Genomic DNA, 25,558 nt, shown 5'->3' with positions numbered 1-25,558 from the left:
GTATAATACCATAGAGACTTGTAGGTATGATCTCAAATACATGTACTTGTATGCAATGCACTTGCAAATTACAGACTCAAGGCTAGGTCTTCAATGACTAGCAATAGTGAGACTCGTGTTTCATGAGAAAGAAGAGAAAGTTTCCTTCCCAGTGCTTCAGAACTATGCATCTATGCTTACTAATAGAGGAAGGTCACAAAATACCATTTTTTGTGCAGTCTCCTGGAGCAGATGTGAACAGTGACCCCAAGCAGCTTTAGGAGGAAGCTTCACATCAAGAAAAGAGAGAATGGACATTCTGGCTTTTTTTTTTTTTTTAAAAAAAAGAGCCACATTTGGAATTACTAAATGTAGTCTCACCAAAGGAACCTACTGATAGGATGGTGCCTGAACTGGCTATACATGACAGATACAGTCTACCATGTCCCTGTGGTAATATTATGGTTCTGTGGATTCTTTTCCAGACACAAAAATCCTCATTAGAGGCAGCTGAAAGATGGAGCACTGAAACAATGACAATGCATAACTTTTCATCTAAGCTTATCCATTTTTTAGTTCCACCGAGCGATAATAATTCCTTATTTGAAGGAATGTACAACTTAACCTGTTACTGATGTACAAATCAAAGAGAGCCAACATGACACTTCAGGTAGTGAGGTAAGCCAAAGAAGCTTATCTTAAGTGAACATTGTCTTGTTTTGAGGGGGCACGTCTGGGCTAGACTTGCACAGAAGCAGTACCCGATGTCTACGCAGAAAATATGCCAATATTTTTATACTGTCCAGAGTGTGCAAATATGCAAATATCTATGTATGCAATTACAAGCAAATAGGGTCCACAGGAGCTTACTTATACGTAGCAGGCAGAACATTTTCAACACTTTGCTGTGCTTCCTTGTTTACTTATTTATATTCAGACAAAGGAAGTGGTAAGGCGCTGACTAGCTGAGAACTTTTCCGAGAAGAGACATTTTGTATTAGAGGAAGCAGTATCTCTCTTGGATGTCCTAAAAACGTAGTTCTGAATTAAAAAAACAGGACTAGAAGAAGCTGGGTATAAGGCAAAGAATTACTGGACACGCTGGAGGTGGTCACACACCGGGAATATATGGCTGTTTCATCGATAGTACTGCTATGAACATCATCTAACTGCCTAGAGGAGAAAACTTACAATGGATTTGCGAAACATTCCCTACCGTTCAGACGTGGTTACATGGAACCCAGAGGACTTAGCAGGATACTTTAGGATGGTAAGTTTAACTGTGTTTCATCTTTGTATGATGGAGGAGCAAACTACTGTAACAGTGTCTGTGGCAATTTTTATAATGAGCAAAACTTGCTGCAAAACTAAAAGCAAAACCACTGACAGTTAAGAAGCTGAGCTAAACTGGCCAGTGAAATCTATAAATGAATCTTGAAAATGTGTTTTAAATTGGATACAAGAGAAACTTTTTGTTTTTCAGAGAAAATGTACACTTTACTACAACAATTGATATATATTAACAGCTTTGGAGGACATGAATGTGTGAAGCCTGCAAGCTTTCTAGGTCTTCAGCGATTTTCAGAAGAGATATATTTTTTTCCAATTGCTTGGTGTTCACAAAGAAACCTCTGAATGTCTTTGCCAATCACATCCATAAGAACCCAGCCAGGAACTTAACAGTTGTGGATACGTAGACTCCCAAATTTAGAAAAACCTTTCATATTTTAGTTTGACTTCCCTGTTCTAAAACTTCTTGGGCAAAACTGACAGCTCAAGATTACTACCTATCCCTTCTTTCCTGTCACTGTTACTTCTCCTGATGTTACCTTCTGTGACTAGATAGGAACTTCTGTTTCTTTTGACATCTTTTTCACTTGTGATGACCTGTAAATTTCATTTTTCAATACAATCAAGAAATACTTTGAAAGGTGATATAGGAATTCACTGCCAATATGTATCCTCTGCACAGCAATGCTGACACCTTTTTAGTGGTCCAGGAATGTGTACCTGAGACAATTTTACTGAAATTTCATTTCTGTGTGTTCTCTGTAAATTGCTCATTTTTCACTTCACATCAGAGATAGTGCCTGCTCCATCTCCTTGCAACCGAATACATTCCTCCTAAAGTCCAAAACTGTCAGCCTGGAATTTAACATTCAGATCAACCAGAAGATCTGGGAAGATTTTCAAGCAATGCCAATGCCAGAAGAGCTGGTTAATTTTCAAGTGAGCTGTCAGGCTAGACTTGTGAAAACTGGAACAGTTTGGGCTCCATTTTGAAATCATGCAAAATCAGTTGTTTCAACAGCTCTTATAACTCTACGAGAGTTTTCTCTGGGAGTTGAGGCAAGTTTGATATTAGAATGTAACACTAGCTAATAAAGACAAGCAGATCAAACACAACGTCTATGTCTACCAAATCTTGAGAGAAGTGTTTCTGCCAACTACTTGCAAACCTCTAATTTTAGGGTACAGTGGTTAGTGGCATGGGAAAGTGAAACTAAGAGTTGGAGGTGGAACAGATGAGATCATTATCAACAGGCAACTTCAGACTAATATGAAAAACATTACACCACTGGTGCATGGTGGTTTGGATCACCATTTCCAAGGGACTAACAAGGGAGATGGCTTCCTGAAAGAATTGATAAGGATATTCTTAAATGTGACAAAAGGATTAACTGTAAGTTCTATCGTAACTGAATGGGCCTGGTTACATCAATTTTTGAGTAACTCCCTTTTACTTATCCAGATATCCCCCAGAATAGAGATAATCTTGGCGTTCCACTTTTGGGGAGGTGAATCAGGGCAAAAGCTGCTTATAGTCATCTAAGAAACGCACGTATGACAATAATGTCAGCCTAAGTCAGCCAGCCATAAGTGACCAGATCTTCTCCCCAGATAAACTCATGCCATTTCCCTCACACATATGATTAAAGGGTCGATGTTATACCCTAGGAATGCTTTATTTGCATCTGACTCATCTATTTTGCCTGCATATGTTCAAAATCCAAGATTCAAGTCCAAGAGGGATAAGCAATTTTTTTTCCTCCTAAACGGAGACAATTGTGGGATGATTTTCAAAGGACAATCACATTCAAATCTTCTCTCACCTGAAGTGATTGGTCATGACACAGGGCAGTGGCAAGATTTCAGTCAATTAATTGTTAGCTTACACCTTCATATTAGCAAAATTCAGCCAGCATACACATCAGTAATTTAAGTAACACTACTATGGTGTATTCTTGGCATAAATACAGTCCTCAGTTTCTGTCAAATAAGAATTCTTCACAGTTAACAGTAATAACATTTAATTTATGATTCTAGGTGTGTTATAGACAATTTTAACTACATGATCAGATTCTAAAATGCATGTCCTTGCCCCACATGCTACTGTAAAACATACTGGGAAAAAAAAAAAGCTTTCCAAATATTACAGGTAATTCCCAGGAATAACAAGTGACATTTCCATCCAGAAGTGGAAGCTTTTGAATCACAAGAACGAATTTAGGGACTGAGACCCGGGCTTCAGTAGTCCCAGATACGAAGGTTTTTGCTGTACTTCCTGTTTTCCACAACTGTTCCTCCCAGTCAGTACCACAACTATTCATTTTCCAAATATTTCTTTGGACCAGGAAACTATGAGGTGTTTTTTTAATGTGAGGAATTATATGTTCCTAAATGGACGAAAATCCTCAAGTCCACTGAAGGATTTTGTCTTAAAAATCCATGTTTACAGAACAAAACGAACATTTAGACAGCCTCTAGTGTGCAAAAGGGTAACCTGAAGCATCTACTCAAAGCTAAGTGTCTATATGTCTAAGTGTCTTAATCCATTCTTACACTTAAGGGTGGAATAATCATCTTCTTTTCCTTCACAGTTAAAGTATAAGGACTGTGAGAAGGTTGTGAGAAAGCACAGCATAAACGGACAGAGGTTTTTGGTAAGTAGAGCTGTAAAATTCCTTCCTGCAAAATTCACATTGAGTGATTATTTCAGCTCCTCCTCACTTTGCATGGGCAGACGCAGAGGACTCAGCTCACAGCTGGGTACTGAGGTATAAATACGAGAAGTAAACGCCTTTGGTAAAATCCACCAAGCATCTTGCTTTAAAGATGGATCGCTGACAGGGAGACTTCCCTGTAAATATAACTTTTATATTTAGTTATAAAACCACAACCTTGTCTTGAATTCATCTCTTTCTTTATAGGAAGTGATTGTTTTCAAATCCTAACTACAGGAAACTCACATTATTAACTGTCCTCTCCTACTAAAGAAGACACAGACCTGGTCAGAATGACTGGCATTCTAGTGTAACCACTGTTTCATGCCTCTGTAGGTAAATTAGATTTCTTCTACAGTAATATACAAAATCGATGAAATTTAAGAGCATCAAAACTAGTAAACAAAGTCCCAACAGGTTTAAATCAACATTGCTCCAGGCTTACCAACAACTCGGCTAATCTTTAGGAAAGCTGACAACTTCCATTTGCACAGCTGCTGTTTTCAGGTCTTAAATACACATCCGTGAAGATGTGTAAGGGCTTTTATTATTACTTCATCGTACTTCTATTTTATTTTATTTCCAAAAATTACCTATTTTATGTTGCCCAAAAGCAGTCACTTTGATCAGCTGTATAACTAGTCATAGTGGGGAAATCTATGCATGCCTCTTCTAAAGCCACCTTATTTTTTATTTACTAACGTATCAAGCTTTTTGACATTTCACTGAAATGTGACATTAAATTTTTCAAACACCCTTTGTAGGAACAGGATATTACACCTCCCTACTGCTGGGTGGAGTCAGAATTACTCAGATGTATGCCATAGGATTTAACCCCTGAGAGACTGTCCTTAGCTCAAGCACTGAGGATCTATGGCTAGAGTGGGCGTTCTGGCTCTGGAAGCATTATGAAATTCTGGAACTTCGTGAGGTACAAATAACAAGAGCAATAACTGTGTGATTCCTAAGTGATTTTTTATTATTTCCAGACTGTTTCTGTAAACACATAGCTCAGAGTGCAGCATTCCTTCAGAAGCATCGTAGTAGATTGAAAGGATGCTTTTCTATTAAGTAAGCAAGTAGCTGCTCACATCTGCTGAGACACTTTTTTTTTAAGCTTTTGACCTACTTGGCAATTGTATAAGGCAAAAAAGGTTCACCTGTTAAACAGAACAACAAAAAGAGACTTTAAGTGGAACATTCTAGAGTACAATGCAATCTTGAAAAAAAAAATCTTCTCTGTATGAATAGTTTTTCTAAGAAACATATTTTCATATTTTGTAAGTTATTGGAAACTGCCAAACTACACTTGCACAGAAGAAACTACTAAGACTGTTTGCAGGTTTTGTATCTATTGTCAGATCTATACGGTAAATCTGACTGCAAAAATAAAGCTCACTTGTTCATGAGAATAACATACTAGTTTCAAAGTCACATTTCTGTATCTACTGGCTACGACGAGGAAACTCCAGCTGAGATGTAGTAGAAATAAAACCAGAGGGTTTCTAAGTAACTTATTCTAATAAAATTCTCTAGTATTTAAAACAGCAACACGGGCCTTTTATGTGAGTTTAAACCCATAATATTTGTCAGGTTTATCACCAAAATAGAGCTCCAGCGAGAAAATTAAAAAGTCTTTAGAAAAATATTACAATTCTTCAGTAAATCCTCAGAACTTTTCCATAAAGGGAGTGTATTTCTTCCTGTGTTTTACTCCTGTGAGTACTCCTAGACACAAAATAGTGCTGGAAAACACAGATAAGATTTGTTCTGTCCTGAAAATCACTGAGAGTGTTGTGAACCAATGTACAATTAGAAACTTCTTATTGTTGGGAGTAAGATAGACAGAAAGAAGCAGAAAGAATCATCCATGTTCCAAAGAGGGTTTGAGAAGCTTGTGGAAACTAAACAAAACACTTTCTCTAAAGTTTTCATAATGCACTAATCTGTCCTAAACTTGGAGTTGCACATGATGGAAGAAGAGAGTAAGCTGCAATCTAATTGTTTTACTATGCCTGAAGGGGGAATAAACACTTTTCCCCCATCCCAGTTTCTAGAAATATCTTTTGTTAGGCTGCCAAGGCTGCTCTTAAGTCCAAGGAGTTTTCAAGCTGCATCTCCACTAAAACATGTGATTTTACCTCTACTGTGATGTTACAGATAAGGTTCTTCGCACAAAACTCTACTCCAGCAAATGGTGCTCTATTTTAAAAATCTACAGTTTTTCCCTAAAACTTTGCAATCATGACAACTTTGTCTGATTTCACCATGCAAACATGCAGGAATTAAATAGATCTGTCTTCTGCAGTAACTTAAATAACATTTTTTAGCTGTACTAAAAAGATGTGAAGCAAAATAGCATAAAATCAGAATCTATAGTAGAAGTTTGCCTTCCCTACCAGGAACAGTCCTTTACAAAGGACATTTAATTGGATGTTGCTTTAAAATGACAAGTGTTTGAAAAAGCATTTGAAATATTCTGTCCATTTACATTTGCTATGAGAAGTATAATTCCAAAATTGCCAGGAAGAATGCTACTGATGATGATTTCAAGCACCCCATGTGTGTTGTGTTGAGCTCACACTCGTAATAAGTAACATAGGATGTTACCAGGATGTAGCTCTCTATTAATTGTTTGACACTGTCCCCTCAGATGAATTATTGTACCTCAAGACTTCTTTAGTAATAAATACATGAAGGATATGTTTTCCTATATGCTAGGTGACGGCAATGTACAGTGAAAAGTGATATTCACAAAGCAAGGGAACTAAAAGAGAAAACATAACTAGAAGACTTAAAAACAGTTCTGGAATTTTTGGTTTACTGTCTGTTCACCTGCTTCAGCTTAAGTATCTCTGATAATCTCTAGGAAGGAAGCTGTTGCAGAAGAGGGTTTTGGTTCCAGTTCTTTTCAGAAGCAGAGCAAGGATGGATTTTAACCTTGCCTGTGTGCAATGTGACAATATAGGACCAATAAAGAACTGGATTAGAATCCAAATCAGAAAAGCAAATGACTTAACTTGAATTTTGCACAGAGTTGCATTAATTTGAAATTAATCCTGAAAGAATGGCTCATCTGCTGGTAAACAAACAAATTTACCCAATTCTTATCTGTAAGAGCTGGTTTAAGATTCTACTTCTCCTTACAGACCTTTTTAACAAGCTATCATTAAACATTCTAGCTACAGAAACACTTCTCTTTGAAGTTAAATGTGATTATTTTCTTGAAGTCCTTTGTGTGTATACAAGTATAAATTATGTTTATTAACATTCTAGCTAGTTTAATACAACCGGCAGCAACATGAAGTAAAAACCAACATCCAGCAAACCAGAAAAAATACAGAGAGGATTTTTGACGGAAACAGGTTCACTTCTCTTACGAGCCATTCTCTCATGGGATGGGCAGGCTGTTATCTTGCATTGCTTTTCTACGCACTTTATACTCCTATCAGTTGAAACTTCATGCCACGTTTTTGAATATGCAAACTTCTGTAAGTCGCAGGGTGTTCCATGGACAATTTTGTGATATACACCATGTGTTTCCTTTTCAGAACATGTCTGAAAACGATATTCAGAAATTTCCCAAACTCAGAGTGCCGTAAGTAAAGCCAAACCAATTTAACACTAAAAATTATCTTAGCTGGTCTGCAGTAAAAACTCATAGGAAATGTCAGGCAAATGATTTGCAAGTGATTAGTTAAGAGATCTGTTTATTGCAGTGTACTGAGAGGAAAAGAAGAATGTTCCAAAACAAAAGGAGTGTTGTCATGACTGCCCAAGCACCATGGGACAATACAAAAAACTTGTCTGGGAGATGTTCAAAAGAACTCATCCACAAACTCTTTGACTGGCAGCAGCTGCACAAAGGTTAAACTTTTTTGCAAGTATTACCTTCCAAGAACGATTTAACTGTTCACTGCTTAACTGTTGACTTTAACTCAAAAGAAAAAAAAAGTCAGATACATACACAATAGTTGAGGAACTCAAGAGACTTTCATCATGTGCTTTTCCTTTAGGTAAGCGTTGAAGATAAATCGGTCTGAAACATTTTATTCAGTGTTAAATAGCTTTCTTAGCTCCTGTGGATTAGGCCTTGAAAAAGTTCTGAATTTATCTGAATAGCTTTCATAATTTAATAGAAGTTACTAAATGAAGACAGTCTCATTAAGTCAAGACTGAGTAACAGAGAAATTTTCTTCTAATATTTCATGGTGAAAAACAAAGGATTTTATTTTGCTATGAGTTCTCTGGGACATATTTCAACTGGAAGTAAGAAGGTTCCTAACCATGACACATGGGCTCTTCATGGTCTTCTAAACCAAGTAAGGAGGAAAAAAAAGGAACTCGAGTTGTTCCAACATGGCTGCTGCTTTGCTGCTCACTTCCCAGTTCCGGACTCACTCTCTCTATGCATATCTTGATTTTGTTATGGGAGATACAGCCTGCTTCGTCTTTTCTGATGCATCAGAGCTTGTGCAAGACATTTCAGTGAAGCTAAGAGTACGGAAAATTTTGAAATACCTGTGTGGTCTGTCACACTCACACACTCACGGGTAAGCTGGTGGCTCCATGTAATACACCGTTTAACACAAGAATTTAGAGCTTTACTAGAAAAGAGAACTGATGATTGCCATTTAAAACAAACAAACAAAAAACAACAAAAAACCCAAACCAAACAACAGAACAAAATTCCTGGGTAGAAGAACCTGTCATCTTTTTTAACATCAATTTCATTACTTCAGAATCTCCATGCTTCCACCAAAATGGAAAGTGCCTGCTGTTGACTTCTACTGGAACACATTCACGTCTTACTTCTGTGTCATAAAGCAAACCTCACCCAGTAGGAAGAGTTTTTCTAGAAGCTGAAATACACATTAGCATATTGTAGTTATGGTACCTGATACTTAACAACAGTGCTGAAACACCAGCACACTCTGTAAAAATCCTTCATATAAATAGCAAGTGTCACACTTACAGGGTTGGCCAGTGGAATGAATAAAACGTACATATACAAGAGAGATTGTTCTCCAGTAACTTTAGCAGGGTGATGCTGACATACACGTACCAAAAATAGAACCCAGCACTTGGAACTGTGCAAGGTTTGCAAAGCACAGCCTACATCCACACAGACCTCCTGAGCTGAGTATGTGGTTTTACCGAATATATATGTTGGAGCAAATCTACTGATCAAGGTTCAAATATAACTGTATCATTACTTGGGGATGATTCTGTGACTTTTACAAGAATCTTTAAGTGTCTAAGCAGGTGACAGTTGTCATTAATAAATCTTCTTTTGGCTGATTTTTAAATATCAAATACCAAAAAAGGACTTAAACACTATTTTGAAAATCAAAATACTTTAAAAAAATCTTTAAAACTCTTCATTAAAAGGGTTTAACTCTTTATTGAAAACTTTGCTAAAAATTTACGTATATAAACACACCATATAAAAGTGACTGATGCATCCAGACAGTCCTGCAAGTTTTATTCCGGCTACTGTTTTGCAGGCAGCAGGGTTAATGGACAGTAACGATTCACAGCTCCTGCCTATGCATAGAGCACACCTAGATTTCTTGAGGGATCGTGACAAACTCCACAGTACATTTACCTCAGCAAGGATTCACATTCTTGTTTGTGGTCACCACCCAACAAACCATGACCTAAACACTGAAGTTAGTCTTTGCCACTCTCATGGTTTACTATCTTTCCAAGTTTTCAGTAAGTCAAGGTACTAATACAGGCTGCTGATCCTTTTGGCTGTCCTCAGTGGCAGGCTGCTGGCAAACCTGAGATTTGCAATTTTCAACTTTGGTCAGAAAGCTTATGGCATATCCTGGGGCACTTGTGAAAATTTCCAGTAATAAAAAAAGCAAAATTGCACTATAATACATAATTGCATCTGTCAGTTCAAACATGGTGAGTGTGCTGAGCTCTGAACGGGACACATTCAGAGGCTGCAAACACGGCACAGTCCAAAAGTTGTTCTACTTTCAGGAGACCCACAGTGCAAACCTAAAAATTAAGAAATCTGTGGTGCCCTTCACTTTGAAAAAGGTATGCCTTGGGCAGAGCTCAATGTGTGCGTGCACGTGCTCTCTCAGGTGAGATGCTAAAGGTTGTTAAAAGGTTTAGAATGTAACTGATATTCAGTCTGTGTTGAAGCCAACATAATACTATTGCAACTGCCCAGCAGACTTTTCTCAAAGGCCAAAACAAAGACTTCACCACAAACCATGCTCATATTGACAGTGCTCAATATGCAACTATGCAACTTCCTGGTCCTAGAGGACTTTGCCTTCCATTTCTCTCACCCATCTTAAGTCCTTTTTCCCAATAACAATATTTGCAGTTAAGCAAACAAAAGCCAGTTTTGGAGTACTGCTTTGGGGGTTGCTTGTGTGGTTTTGGTTAGCTGTGGTTTTTTTTTTCATTTTTGACTTCCTGGCAGTTTTAAGCTAAGTGTCTAGTGGAGGAGGTAGAAAGAGAAGTCTGAGTAACATTTTCTGCAAGTGCTGTTGCCTTATCCTCTCCTATCTTCCACTCCCACAACTCAGAAAGCAATGTGGTTTTGATACTTCCTTCCTCACATGGCTACAGACTCAGCAGCTCAGTGCACCGATCTTCGGTAATAATGTTCCTTGCAAAGTGTTAGCATTCTCAACTTTGCTTCTTTTAATAACGTCTCTGAGCCATTGATTTGAAGCATTTCAAATAAACTTGACCTAAAGACTACACACTGTATTTCAAGCAGCAAATGATTAATTTTTTGGCAGCAAGGTAAGATGAGCAACTTTTTACTTTCACTTTTTCCTCAAAAATCAGTTGGCATAAATCCTCATAGCAGCCAGACCAGGTTTAGTCCAGAAAGTTTCCAAACACTCAGGTCTCATTCATACCCTTGGAAGTCTGAACTAAAAGAATTCTTAGTTCTAAACCAAGTGATCTTCATTTTACTTCTTTAGCTTAAAATAAACAGAAGACCCTTCTGCCACCTCTTCCACAGCAGAGAATGAGCCACGCACAAGTTCCATAATCCACTTCTCAACCAAAGCACTGGTATACGCAGTGCACTGTTCACTCCAGCACGTTTGCTGATGTTTCACATGAAATTTACTATTCACACAGCAACTTTCTTATCATCTGCAGAGGAAGGAAACTTCTTGTGTGCAGGAGTGCTGATTGCATGGGAAAGAAGAAGAGCACGAGAAGTCCTATGTCTGTAACTTGGCATTGTTCTTGCTTTATACAATTCACTTGGGTAACGATGTCAGATTTAGAGAGCTGTAATCCTTCTTAAATTATTAACATTTGTGCATGATTCAAAAGGGGTAAGTAAGACAATATTTGCTTCAAATCAGAAAATTGCAAAGCACTGTCTTAGAAAAACAAAAGAAGTTCCTCTGCCTTTCTATTTTCATACTTGGATCCTTGAGTACATACTTGTAACTTCAAACCACCCACCTTCACCCCGTTCAGACAGCACGACTATACTGATTTGAAATCGCTTGTTATCTGATACCTGCTGGCAGCCTGACCAGTCCCTATAGCACTTTCATAATCAAACAGAGCGATCATATGTCTTGAATTTATCTTTTAATCTGAGTTACAGTAAGGTAAGTACTAGGAAAGTAGGAAGGGCAAGAGAAGGGGTATTAAAAATAAGAGACAGATCTTTAGCATGATGCAGGATAAAAAAAAAAAAAAATCAGTATGCTCTTATTGGCTTTTTTTTTAAATATTAGATTGCTTGAAAGCTTGCCTCCTCAAGTCCCAGCCCAGAAAAGCAGTTAGACATGAAACAGATGCATAAAGGAAGTAATTTGGAAAAAACTAGGGGATTATTAATGCTGAGTAGCAGAAAAATACATGAAAGAAAAACAAAGTAGAGTGGTAACTGCCGGGCCACAAACAAAGATTTACAATACTGGTATAAGGTTTCATTGACCAGATCTAAGATGTATGGAAAATAATGCTGCACTAGCAATAAAGCTAAGATTTTACGGACTTTAGAATCTGAGATAAACAGACATGTTGAGTTCCTGATTTTTTTTCATGCTACTTCTATTTTCACAGTTACTGTCTCTAATAGACCCACATAATGTAAGCTAGAAGTAAAATGGGATATTTTTAACCAGATGCAAGTAACCAATTTGCTTCGGTTGTCACAGGACTTTCTCAGTGGGACTTTTCTAAAAAAGAAATAATGAAAATTAAGAATCCAACCATGACTCACCATACACTTTCTCTGAAACAAAAGCGTTATTAGAAACAAAATAATCCCGGAGGCAAACTTCATTACTAGCAGAGCAGAATTCTGTTGCTCTCGGTGGACTTGATTCTGCTCATCTCAGTAATGACTGTCCTGTAAGCTCAGAGTTGTTCTTAGGGAGGCAGCACAGATAAAGATGCTCAGTCCCAGATGCCTGTGCTGGCTGTGGGTGCCAGCAATATTAGCAGCACAAATGCATGCTCCTGACCAAAACTTTACTCCAGCTTTTATTTCATTGGCTGTTAATCACCCTACTACTGTATACAAACTATGCGTGAGTGATGACAAACACATCAACTTGGAAAAATCTCTCTAGACATAAAGCTATAGTCTTCATATGTCCTGGGAATATTTCTGCTCTGCCCTGCAAATGTGTTATAACATGGAAACGAAGCAACCTTTTCACCTTCTTTACTGGAGGGATTGTGGATTAGGTGTATCTTGGTTGCAGATGGAGGGAGATAAAAAAGAATAGAGAGTAGACACAGGGTACATTTAATCCCTGCTTTTGCAACCATAAGCGTGGTAGAAGCTGCTTCCTGAAGCATTATCTGCTTTTGCCATGCAAAATAAAACAAATGCAATCCCCATTATTTAAAGCAGTGTTCTAGTGTGTGATATCTACCGCTGCCAAAATTTCTAAGGCTTGCTGGGTTTAATGTTTATTTTTAAACTTGATCTAACAATATGAAGTTTTAGCTATGTTAAAGAATTCTAGTTTTCAATTGGATATGCTATAGTACAACTTTGCAATAAGATGATAATTTCAGTATTCCTACCACATAGTAAATAACTCTGAATTAGCAAATTAAACTTAGTAAATACTGAGGGAAAGTAGCTAAGAAAATGACTGACAAGTTTCAAGGAGTTTTTTTAAACTATATTTTGTCTTTCTTTTAAATAGAATTGTAAGTAAATTAAGTCAAGAAATAAATAGAAATGAAGGGAGGCTGTCTTTCCTTCCCAAATGGTAAGTAAAACAATTCAGCTTCCTTTTCCAAAGCTTTCAGATATATCTTTTCTGGACTGTTTTCCATTTGATCAATAATACCTGAGTCAGAGAGACAGATTGGAAATGATATAAAATAAAATTCTCTTTTGTTAATACTATCTGTTAAGAATAGCAAAGCCTGAGCCCATGAACACCTTAGATACTTCTGCCATGTCCCGAATCACGTAATATATACATTTAATACAGTTTTCCACCTGAGTAAATTAACCTTTAGGAATGCTATAAAGCCTAGGCACATACTATTGCATTAATAAATCACCATTAATGTATTTCACAGACCTATACATCGTTACACATTTTAATACTTTATGACTTACCATTTAATATATTATTCTTGCAATAGAAAAAGAGCAAAAATTGCACGAACATTGCACGAGAAAAGAACAATTCATTCTTACACAATGAAAATCTAAGTCTAGTCTACATGACGTCGTTTTACATCATCTGATAACATGATTTTACACCTTTGCATTAACTAGAGTTCAAAACTGGAATTGAAAACCATAAAAACATTGATCAACCTTACCAATATCTACAAACCTGACTTTCAGCAGATTGAATGGAAACAGTAAAGTTTCTGTTTTCAGGACTGGCCTCCAGTAAATTAAGTTACTGAGTCCCCTCCTTTCTAAACAATCGACCTCACTGACTTGAATTTTTTTCAAGCCAGTTTAGATTACATTAGGATCCTGTATGTGAAATATGAAGTAGGAGTTTTTGGCATTTGGGGCAGAGTTAAACTCATCTATATGAACTTCATTCTACTGTTAAAGCTATAACCTTTATTCACAATAGATTTTAGAATGCTTCAAACATTTAAGAACTGCAAATGAAAGGAATTTATTTGTTTGTATCTTTGTTGTAGGGCCCAAACACAAAAATGTCCTGAAAATCCAGGTAAGTGTGTACTGGCAGATAGTGTCTAACAACAGAAGGTATTGAAAAATACTAAAATAATAAGTTAATACTTGCAGGGCAGAGTAAAGGGTTGCAGGGAACCCAAAACAACAAATAGGAAAAGATGAGAGCACAAAGAAGTTGCAAAAAGAATAAAGAGAGTTACAAATAAGAACAAGAAAGAAAAAACGTTTAAAATAGAAAAGATGGTGAAGAAAGGCAAGAGCAGAGACATGTACATGAGCATCCCCAAACTGCCTTTCTTTAACCCAACACATAGTATCAGTGCTTATATATTTCTGTTCCAACGCCTCTGCTCCCTGCCCCTACTCCTAGTAGCACCCTCTATTAGAGAGGTAACCTTCTAGATTTCTGCTGTGTTCTGAGTTTTTATTTAAATTATTTTCTTAATAGGCCACAAGCATTTAAAACTTTTGCAAGCTACTATGTTCCCCCAGTCCTACTGAAATTAAGAAACCTTTTGATATGAAAGCTAAAATAGTATTGAACAAAGAGATAAGAAGTCTGTGCTCATTCTGAAATCATTCCACTTCAAATTATATTTAAAACTGGAAGCGTAGGACAAATGTGAAGTGACCGCACATATTTCATCTCACACAAGGATTGCTACACTCTTTAGTTTTGAATCAGAATGTTATTTGTAGCACCTTTCATGGCTTCCTGCCTGCCTTTGAAAGACCTACCTTGATCTTGTGCCATAGTATTGTGGTTTAGAACTGATCTGGGATTTGCTGTGTCCTTTTTGACAAGTTACATCTTGATGGTTTAAAGTTGCCCATGCTGAGGAGCCTGTGGTTATGCTTCTTTATGCAGGATACAACCAAGAAGACGGTGGCTGGTCTTCATTTGTGAGTATCAGGATTAACAAACCTACTGGTTGAACGGATTACTTCTTCTGTAAGGTCTATAATTTCTGGCATTATCTACTTGGGACAGCACGGATGGAGTGAGCAATGGCAGGGAGTGTTAGGATGAGGAGAAAGAGAAGCAGGACCATCAATGATTGAAGTAGCTGCATACAGATTTCTTCACCGAGAAAAGAGTCTCCCCTGGCAATGCATGGCACAGCTTCAGAACGGCAGTCCCATGCCACTGGTTCAAGTAGAAGCTCACAGCCCAGGACCAGGTCTCCACAGAATCTTAGCTGAATTTTATATACCTATTTCAAGCTCTTAAAAGAGGCGGCAGGTAAAGGAAAGGTTGCTATGTTATTCGATGGCAAAGTCTTGCCATTTTATTCTCTAGAGTTGTTTTGTTGAAGAATCTGATTTTTTGAAGCCAGCTAGACTATAAAAAAGTTCCTTTTGCCTTTTGGCATAGAAAATGCACTGGTAAACATCATTAGATGAAGCATACACAACTCAGCTAGCTAAATGAATAAGCTGGCTGGTGCAGAGTCTTATGAAGATCTCTTACATTGAACAAAGCCAATGTTTTTTTTTGCAAAAAATGGAGAAGGATTTTTAAAAACCACTTGCTACTAAGTCTGCAGGAGATTTGCTGCTGTTTTGAAGCACAAAAGGTACAAGTAATCACCTGTAGAGCACCTGAGCTCTATGTCCATGTAGAGCTAGGCAGAACTTTCAGCCAAGATATCAAAAAGAAATTGAACATTCTTTTTCTTGCAAGCTGTGGCAGATTGCACAGAAGATGTGCGCAATGACCACTACCATATTTTCACTGTGATCTTATCAGGTCCTGTAAGTTGCATGAAGCTGTTTTGGTTCTGGTCAGTGGAGGGCACCAAGACCGACATCAAAGACCTAATTTTTTCAGAAGCATTTTTTAAAAGTTGAGTTGCAGGCTGTAGGGTACATGCTATTAAGTAAGAATGAATATCACCAGGCATCCCTTGCTGCTCCAATGTGTTTCTAGGAAGCACTGAATTGTTTGCTGGTGCCTCATCTGTTACCAAAAACAAAAGCACTGTGCATTTCAGTAAGCTATCACCTTATCTTAACCTTCCACTGCAGTTACTGCTATAAAATGATATTCATTTCCTTACTTAAGCTGTTGAGTGCTGTACGCATTCATAAAATGCTGCCTCCTTTCCCCATTTTATTTCAACTGAGAAATTTTTCACTCAAACTGGTTGTAAAAACTTAGCATTATCCAGAGTGAAAAACACCACAGTGAAAGGCCACAAGGAAATTGCACTGCAGCGTTCAGTATCCTGTTACAGCATCTGTCTTTTATGTACATTTGCCAGGATGAAGATGATGACTATGAAAGCCCTGATGATGATCAGGAAAAGGAAGATGAGGCTGACTATGAATCACCAACAGAAGAACCTGAGGAAGCAGAACATGACAGTGATGGCTATGAGCCACCTCCATCCAATAATGATGAAGCACACCACAATGTCATATTTCCTGCCAAGTCACTTGCAAACAACACAGATTACATAGGTAACTACTAAAAATTAACTGTTATTCACAGTTTGTAAATTATATCTTCACACATTAGCAGTCACATTTTAGGTGGCTGGTAATGGATAAAGAAGATTTTTCCTTGAAGTAGCAGTGTAGTTCATCAACCAGATCTAGTGACACAGACTTACCACATCTCAGTGGCTTGGTGACTTTTAAAGCTAAATTTTCTACTTCAGACAAGCTCTGTTGGATTAAAGATCAGTTTTGTGTGATGGGAGCATTATTTGACCTTTGGTTTGAATTCGCACAAAATTAAACATATGTGCGTACTGTACTAGCTTAAGTAGTGCAACCTTGAACAGAGCAAGTTGTCATGACAGTGGCAAAAAACTCTTGTGAAAATTGGGAAAAAAGAGGTAAGTTTTCTCTGCCTGTCACATTTGATGTCTGATTCTGCAGCAGCCTGCAGTTGTGGAGTCAAACACCGGAGCACAAACCTGCCAGTGAGACTGGCCGCTGTTTCACAGTCACTGCACTCCGGTGAATTAAATAAATGGTGTGGGAACAGCCTAGCAGGTGGAGTCACCTCACCACCAAGGGGACAGGTGAGCCTGTAACTCCCAAACAACACTGATCGTAAAGCAACTCTCCATGATATGCCAAAGCAATGTCTTTATGATGTATTAACTTAAGAATGCAGGTTATTGCAAGAGCTTTTTTTCATAAAGATCTCAGGAGAACAAAATAATGAAACTCTTTGTGTAGTTGTTTAGCTTGGGATTTTTGTCTTCTTTAGACAGACCTCCAACAACTAGATCATCACATCAGCCTCCAGTACCACCCCAGCGACCTGGCCCATCCCCAGTACCAGCCTCATTTGGGGGAAGAGGTGCTTCTGTATGTTTCTTTCTTAATATTTCACCCATTTCACATATTTCCTTTGCCAGTACCTTCTTAGTTGACTTAGTCCAAGCGTAGTGCCGTTTTTTCAGGCAGTGTTTGTAGAGGAAGAATTTCAGCCGTCCAAATAGATTTGAACTCTGTTACAGGGTGGCCATTTTTTCATGGAAAAATTGAAATTCATGGGATGAATATATTAAATTATTTCACACTACTTGGCTGTTTCTTACACTGGAAATTTGTCCCTACTTGTGAATGCTTGTCCCATATAAATTATGGATTTATAATAGATCCTTCTTTCTTTCTTATTGATATTTGTAAAAAAAAAAAAACAGGCTAAGTCTTTCCAAGCTACACTTCCAGCAATCATCCAATTGAATTGAGACCACATAAAAGTATAAAAGGCTGTATGATGAGAACCCTGATGACTAGATTTTTTTCCTTTATTTTGGTCCAGTGAATACTTCAAAACCGAAAGCTACTGGGCTGTTTACAACAGGTACTACAGGGTCACTGTATGCCAGAACAGATGTACATTAGACCTACCTATGTACACAAGTAAAGGTAATTTTAGGATGTGATAGAGGGATTTTTGGTCTGACTCAGTGTCGCAGCTCATGTAAATAAAACACACAGGGCTCAGGTATCATGAGTTCTCAAGACTGCTGTCCTAAATTGCTGCTCTATTTTTTTTTGGAATAAGAACGAACGTTGGAAGGCATTTGTCTAGAGAAATCTAGGTTTGGACGTAAACATCCTTGGCAGCTGCTGTCAATACAATGCTGTGTGACCCCAGGTCTCCCAGTAACAAAGAACAGTCCAGTTCCCCCTGCCTCAGTCAGCAACAGTCAGTAACACAGTCTTAATACAAATTTCTCAACTTTGAATTTACATCCACTAATTTCAATACCAGTTTTCAAAACTAACACCTGCTGCACTAAAGAGGCAAAGACACAACAGCGTTGTTGAAGCTCCTGTTTCTTTCCTTTGACAATACTCATGCCCTCCCCAAAGATAACATCCCACTAGAATATTCCTTGTGAGATGAAGCAGACGGAGGCAATTCTGCATCTAACAAAAACCCCAGGTAAGTAGGTCATTTTTCAGGAGTGTCAATGGTTCCTATCCTTCCTGCGTTGAGCAGACACCTATTCCTCGTGCAGTACCAGACAAAGATTGGCAGATGTGGTGTGGTGGGGTTAACACACTAAAATTAAAATAGAAAGGTGAAGACACATTTTGACCACACATAAAATATTTGTTTTAGCTGCCAGCTTTTCCTCCTCCACCAAGCAACAACGACTTGAGTAGAGACAGAAATATCAAGCCTTTGAAGCGTAAGTACAGCTGTTTTTCTCTTTGTAAAGATTTTCCCACAGACTATACAGCACTTCACTTCTGCCTGTATTTCCTCAGTTCCATTCTCTTCCAGTAGTACTTGTACAGATGCCTCACTCTCACTTGTTATTCCAAGAAGTAACACCAGTTAATGGCTATGCAAAATATATACTGACCTATACCAGCAAATTATCTTACACAGCTTTTGTCTTTAGCCCCAGCTCCTTCTATAGACAGAAGCACAAAACCCCCACTGGATCGCCTCGCTCCACCATTTGAAAGAGAAAGCCCAGTATCAGGTCAGCATTTGCTTACGCTAATATCAATGGGTTTTTTTAATTATTCAAAATTATCAGTTTGAGTATCACTCATGCAAAAGAGCAACGCTCAACCAAACGTACCATACTCCAACCATGTACAAGACGATCTGTGTCTGAACAAATAACGTGAGCAGTACTTAGAAAGTGAGAGACATTTTATCTAGAAAGTGGCAACCCTAGGCTAGGACTAGTTGAACAGAAAGACGTTATGAAATCTCTGTGCAATAAAGGTCTGAGGTAATATTTAAGTGAATGAGGAAGGTAATATTTAGTAGGTTAAAAAAGGAAGTAACTTTTGCATGCAAAGCTAATGAAACTCTGCATACACCACTATATGCAATTTGGCACCTAGACTTAAAAGAATGCTGAGGAGTGAAAAAAACAAACAAACAAACAGAAAAAAAGGCATTTTTTTCAGACTTGAAAACGATATTTTACAGAGAATCTAAAGAGACTACGCTATGACTTTTATTTATTACCTAAACACTTTTATCTGGTACATAATGACATAAAAATATTGAGTAATTCAAAGATGAATGACAGAAAATATGATTGTAAAACATGCCACTTAGAAAATTTTTTTAATTTTCCTTTAATAAGAGATATTGCAGTTTTGCCATCTCCTGCAAAGCCAAAATATTTTTCTGGCTTTCATCTCAGGAGGCTGAGTGCTTCAATTTGCGAAATTCACTTTCAACGACATTCAAAACTTGTTTGTTTCATAGAAAGTTTAATTAAGTAACTTGAAATTTCCTTTTTCTAAATATAAGCTTTTACTATTTTCAGGAAGGAAGCCAGGCCTGCCGGAAAAGGTAAAGCCTTTCTTGTTTGGTGTTTATTGATGTTTTTCACCTATATTGATACACTTACACATTCTCCTAACTACTCCTTGTTGTCTTACAGCCTCTGACTTCGCAGCTAAGGTAAGAGTTTTGCCTCTGGAAATGAGACTCTCAATGCCAGTATTACCCAGCTATTTCATAATAAGCAGCTTTTTTACCTTTATTTCATTATCTTGCTCCTGCTGTAGATCCCTGGGGGAACAACTGGCAATGATGCCAAAACCTCCTGTGCCACCAAGTGACAGATACGAAAGAGGCAATCCATCTCCTCTAAGGAAGCAAACTCCTGCAAAGTAAGTGTTCATTTAATCAAAATTTAATGACAGTATAAATCACATTTAACAAAAATATGGACAAGCAACACCGGATAGTATAATTTACTGCTACTGTGTGACAGTAGTGTCTGCAGATAGCAAAGTTTTGCTTTATGAATATGCATGGGATGTGCTGTAAGCTACAGAAAAGTGTGAATGCAGAAAAAGGTGTCTCTCCAGTCGTATCTCAAACAGCCATTACATAGGGCATGGCTCACTTCCAAGCGGTACAAAGAAATATATGACCTACATTTTTTCCACTAGATCAAATTCTTTCTCTAGGGAAGATTCTTTCATGAGTCCTATTACTATTTTTTTTAGGATATTAGAAAAAGAAAGCTTTACTTTCCTTCTATTGATCTTAATAGTCTGCAAAACTTAATAGCAAACAGCATTCTCTAGCAGATCTAGATCATTCTCTAGCGTTTTCTAGATAACTTGTGGGCTGAACAGTGTGACTGATCTTAAAACAAGAAAGTAACTGACATCTGCTAATCAGCCAGGATAATTTATCAGAGAAACAAAGACTGGAAGGCTTATCATGTGCTCCAGCAGTGTTGCTAAGCGCTAAAAATGAGTTCAAGACTTGAAGTCTAATGTTTCATCATTGTGAAAACCCATTTCAAGCTCTAATCTTAAAATCTATTCACCAAACAATTTCTATGTTGATAGATACAAGATGGGCTAAAGACCAGCATAATGTCTTAGACTATGGCTGAAAATTAGAATCTTAGATGTTTTTATGAGGAAAAAAAATGTTTCTGCATTCATCAGATCTGTAAAACTTACTATAAATTCATGTCTTAGCTGAAAATATGGCTTAATGAACACAAAATGAATAAGTAATATTCCCTCTGTGATTCACATTCTGTTTTCTCTGTTTAATTTCAGGCAGAGTTGGCCACCGCACAAAAAAAATGAAGTAAGTGTACTCTCAAAGCAAATATTTAAAGGTGTAGGGACTACAGTAAAATGAAGTACCTGTATAAATTAATAATTCTGAAAAAGGTAAACTTTTTCAGCCAGTATTCATTATTCAGTCATAAAGAATACTGATGAATCTTGATTTGTTTTTGAACAGTTATTGTATGTCAAGCTCAGTTTATTCCCTGAGTACTTTATCTTAGATAAAAGCAAAAATAAAGCCAGAATTTTTTATGACAGGGAAGAAGTGATTTTGCTGACACCAGCTTTGAGTTTTTGGTTTTTTTTTCGCTTAAGCTGACCTAAGGATTTCACCTTCAAATAACTCTGAGAGCCTACACTTACTGAAGCAATGAGGAAAGTTCACATTTGCTGAGAGTTTCTGACTACTTTGGGTCAAGATCCATTATGGGACATCTGCTTCACAGCTTTTTGTAAATAATACTTGCACCTTAATGCGGGAACTTAAAAAATTATTTGGTGTTGCATAAAGACACAAACCCCAGCATTTTAGATGAAAGTAACAGTATAGATATTAAAGTCTTTGTATACTCAAAGTCACTAACTTCCAGACTTTTGTTTTGTAAAATATTCCTAAGAACTGTGCTATAATATGTCGCTAATGTTTATTTTCTTTTGGCTCCCTAGGAAGAAGACGAGAGTAAGTATTTCTACAGTTATTTTCAAAACTTAAAGTCTTTCTTTGTCTTAGTTCTAAAAAAAAAAATATCACAGAGTTGTTTCTTTAGAGCCATTTCAAAAAGTCAGGTGCTATCTCGACAGGTTGTAGAACGCTTATAAAGTACCTGATGCAGATTTATATATCAAAGCTGCAAAACACAGGAAATTAATAGTTAATAGCTTCCTTCAGTCAGCCAGTTGGAAGCAGCAGGATTTCTTGTTTTGAAACACATTACACTTTAGAGATATGTGATCTGCACACAGCATCAAGCAGCTGGTATCTTCCCAGTTTCCAACAAAATGTTCGGTCAAACCCTGTTGGTACTTGTCTTCTGTGTGATGTCTTTTACTCTAAAGAACAGAAGCAGAAATTGTTTCATGAAATAACAGTATTTATAAATTACTTCAGAATCCTGTAAAATTAAGTAAGTTGGTAAAGTGATGCCATAACAGAAGCAGAACATTTGGCTAAGTCTCTAGGACTGATCACTGCTTCTAAGACTCCATAAAGAACAGGGGTATTTAAGTTGTGCAGAGCACAGTTAGTCTGCTCCCCTCTTACCAGTAGTTGAGGTCTGAGGACACTGCAGAAAGAAAATGTTTTATTTTATGCTGTTGTTTATGGTGATATGGGAGAAATTTCACAAAGGAATGAAGTTCAAAAAGGTAACCTCAAGTACACTATTTAGAAGCAACATAACAGAGAACACATGGTTACGTACCACCTTCAGCTCTGCAGCAGTTGGGGTATCTAAATTGTGGATTATTTAAAATAGAACTTACAAAATGTACACATTGCTCAAGCCTGTTCCAGTTCATTTTTCATTTTAATACTTAAGTTCTCAGTTGACCATATGAGTTTCAATCTGTAGCTAACATATCAAGAACTTTTTATAGAAGTTTACTCCATTATGTTTATCCAGTTAAACAGTAGTAATGTGACAGAATTTCTTCATTCTACCTAATTTAAGAATGTCTCAAATAAGTTTTAAGGTTCCTTCTCTTCCTCTCCACAGCCACACTCCAAAGACCAGTGCCACAGCTATCTTTGCCCCCATACAGCTCCAATACATTCCCATCCAAATCTGTCAAGCCTCCACCTAAGCCAGGATCCAACAGTATGCCTGGTCCAGAAAGGTTTGTTTCACCCATTATTGTGTCATTCCTTCTGAATCTCAATCTCTTTGCAATTTAGCAAATAATAGTATACATGTGGCTACGGGGTTCTCAGGTGAACACACGGTAACTACTTTAAGTAGTACATTATTTTCAAGGCTATTCCCTTGCCTCCGCTAGTTTGTGTTGTTCCTACCACTAAGGAGAATTTTTAATACGATTGAAGCTCTGTATTCAGTGAAGCAGACAGCGTACATCAGGCAACCAGGAAAAAAATCCTATCTCTCAGGCTTATGCCAATGAAGTATTTTAGGGCCTGTACAGCACAATGCTTCCATTCTTGAGACACCTCTCCCATTTCCCGTGAGATCCATAAGAATGCCAAGCCCTTTTCGTAAGGGAAAACCTGCAGGTTTTCCAAAGCTATGCAAGTCAAAGAGGTCCTTCTTTAAAAGGATTCTGCACACTCTAGGAGCCTAAGTGCTAGAGCTGCGACTACTAACTGCCTCAAAACTGAAAAAAACCCACAACCTTAGTGTCTAGAGTGGAATCTGAAAGAATTTCACCACCCTTTTACTAAATTTTACTCTAATGGTTAATCATTCCTATTTAAAATTGTGAACCTTGCTTCAACTATGATTTCTAGCTTCAACTTCCAAATATGAGACTGTTATATCTTCATTTGCTAGACGGAAGAGCATTTAATTAAATTTTGATTTCTGATGTAGTGTGCAACAGACTTAGCCTTTGATGAGTTAGAGTGGGCTCCTTGAGTCTAAGTCTGAAGTACATTTTCTAATTTCTCTATGTTTTTAATGGCTCTTTGATGAAATTCCTTCCATTTACCATCATCCTCTGGAACTGCTGACACCCAAGTAGAACCAATATTGCAGTAGCAATAGCAAGGTCATATGCAGATCTGAACTTTTCCTGTGATGAACACTTCTGCTCGTATTCAGTGTTGCCAAATTTTGCTATAGCAAAGGCCCCCATTATGGCTGATGAACCTCACCCACCAATCACATCATGATAGGGTGTTTTTGCTCTGCAAACATAATGAGGGTGTTCATCCCAGAGCTTTCTGTACAGTTTATTTAAGTAAAAGAGAAATATGATCTGTAAAGGAAAAGCATGCAGGCAGTTTGCTCTCAACTAGGTGAAGAAAAAAAAAAGAAAAAAAACCCTGAAGCTTAGGACTCCTCATTTTAAGAATTTTTGGATGTACATGCGAGGATCAGGCCATAAAAAGAAATTGTAGATTTTCAAACAAACAGCAGATGAATGAACACAGGAGGGAAAGTAAATTAAGCACAGGCACACGGAAGTGTTATGGTGCTGTGGGTATGAGCTCTGTGCCACTGTCAGCTCATAGCCCACAGAATCACAGAATGGCTGAGGTTGGCAGGGACCTCTGGACATCATCTGGTCCAAACCCCCCTGCTTAAGCAGGGTGACCTAGAGCAGGCTGCCCAGCACCATGTCCAGATGGCCTTCGAATATCTCCAAGAACAGAGATTTCACAATCTTTCTCAGCAACCTGCTCCAGTGCTCCGTCGTCCTCATAGTAAAACAGTGTTTCCTGATGTTCAGAGGGAACCTCCTGTGTTTCAGTTTGTGCCCACTGCCTCTGGTCCTGTCACTGGGCACCACTGAAAAGAGCCCGTCTCTCCCTTCAGGTATTTATATACATTAATACAATCCCTCCCAAGACTTCTCTTTTCCAGGCTAAACTGTCCCAGCTCCCTCAGCCTTTCCTCACACGAAATGCTCCAGTTCCTCATCATGTTACAGGACCTTCACTAGACTCTTTCCAGTAGCTCCACATCTCTAGTTGCAACATTAATGATGAGAAACTGTGTTTTCACCAACAATGCTAAAGAAGCCACCAAAACAGAAGACTCTCTAAGTGGAACCCCCCACAGAAAGAAACACCTAGCAAGCTATTGCCTGCGCCTCCTGCTTTAGGGGAATAAAGTAGGCATTCTCTGCGAAAACCCCACAAGCTGAAGCAGTTTCTGATCCTGATACAGAAGTCTTGGTGGCCCATTACTGATTCCCTCTACCTTATTCCCAGAGCTTCAAGTAAACTTAATGGTGGATCTACTTCCATAAAAGGAAGGAAAGAAAAACAAAAAGGAGAAGGCTATCCTCAGCCTTCATAGATTTCAAGAGGATCTTACATTCTGTAAAAGAGGCAAAAATATCAGATCAATTCTTTAGAGCACAGAAATGCTATATATACAATGTTGTATTTATATTGACTACTTTCTTCTTTTCTTCTTTTTTTTTTTTTTTTAAACAGTGCTAGACACCTGTCTTCAAGTGGCTCACTGCCGCCACGCTTACATCTAGGTTTGTACCCTGCATTCCTGCATCTTTTGTACAAAAATGACTGAGGGTTGAAAGGTGGTTTCAGCACAGTTAATCTAATCTCTTTTTTTTAATGGATGTTTCCGGTTGGACTGTGAACAGAAAACCATCAAGTTCCGAAAGGCATCTTGTGTAATTTCCTTAGTCTGAATCTAAGATGTTTTTCTCCCAGGAAGTTTGGGCTTACTGCCTAGTTGAA

General features: G+C 37.8%; 1 protein-coding gene across 2 annotated transcripts in view; it reads left to right on the top strand.

The window, feature by feature from the left end:
• The first annotated feature begins 952 nt into the window (after positions 1–952).
• Positions 953–25,558, top strand: part of LCP2 (lymphocyte cytosolic protein 2) — a 29,971-nt gene continuing 5,365 nt past the window's right edge. The window contains exons 1-17 of one of the 2 annotated variants that reach the window (XM_086621501.1): positions 953–1,249; positions 3,861–3,923; positions 7,535–7,581; positions 13,157–13,222; positions 14,130–14,161; positions 14,996–15,030; positions 16,392–16,590; positions 17,351–17,451; positions 18,722–18,791; positions 19,008–19,091; positions 19,899–19,924; positions 20,016–20,035; positions 20,143–20,247; positions 21,160–21,190; positions 21,841–21,853; positions 22,890–23,010; positions 25,292–25,341. In XM_086621501.1, the coding sequence (XP_086477627.1) occupies positions 1,172–1,249; positions 3,861–3,923; positions 7,535–7,581; positions 13,157–13,222; positions 14,130–14,161; positions 14,996–15,030; positions 16,392–16,590; positions 17,351–17,451; positions 18,722–18,791; positions 19,008–19,091; positions 19,899–19,924; positions 20,016–20,035; positions 20,143–20,247; positions 21,160–21,190; positions 21,841–21,853; positions 22,890–23,010; positions 25,292–25,341 (1,141 nt within the window). In that variant the 5' untranslated portion in view covers positions 953–1,171. Of the gene's footprint in view, positions 1,250–3,860; positions 3,924–7,534; positions 7,582–13,156; positions 13,223–14,129; positions 14,162–14,995; positions 15,031–16,391; positions 16,591–17,350; positions 17,452–18,721; positions 18,792–19,007; positions 19,092–19,898; positions 19,925–20,015; positions 20,036–20,142; positions 20,248–21,159; positions 21,222–21,840; positions 21,854–22,889; positions 23,011–25,291; positions 25,342–25,558 lie in introns of both variants that reach the window. The other variant, XM_086621500.1, reaches the window with a different exon arrangement.

Source organism: Tauraco erythrolophus, chromosome 16 (genome assembly GCF_009769465.1).
Source record: "Tauraco erythrolophus isolate bTauEry1 chromosome 16, bTauEry1.pri, whole genome shotgun sequence".
Taxonomy (NCBI): Eukaryota; Metazoa; Chordata; class Aves; order Musophagiformes; family Musophagidae; genus Tauraco; species Tauraco erythrolophus.
Note: the sequence above shows the minus strand (reverse complement) of the source record. Positions and strands in the feature narration are given on the sequence as shown.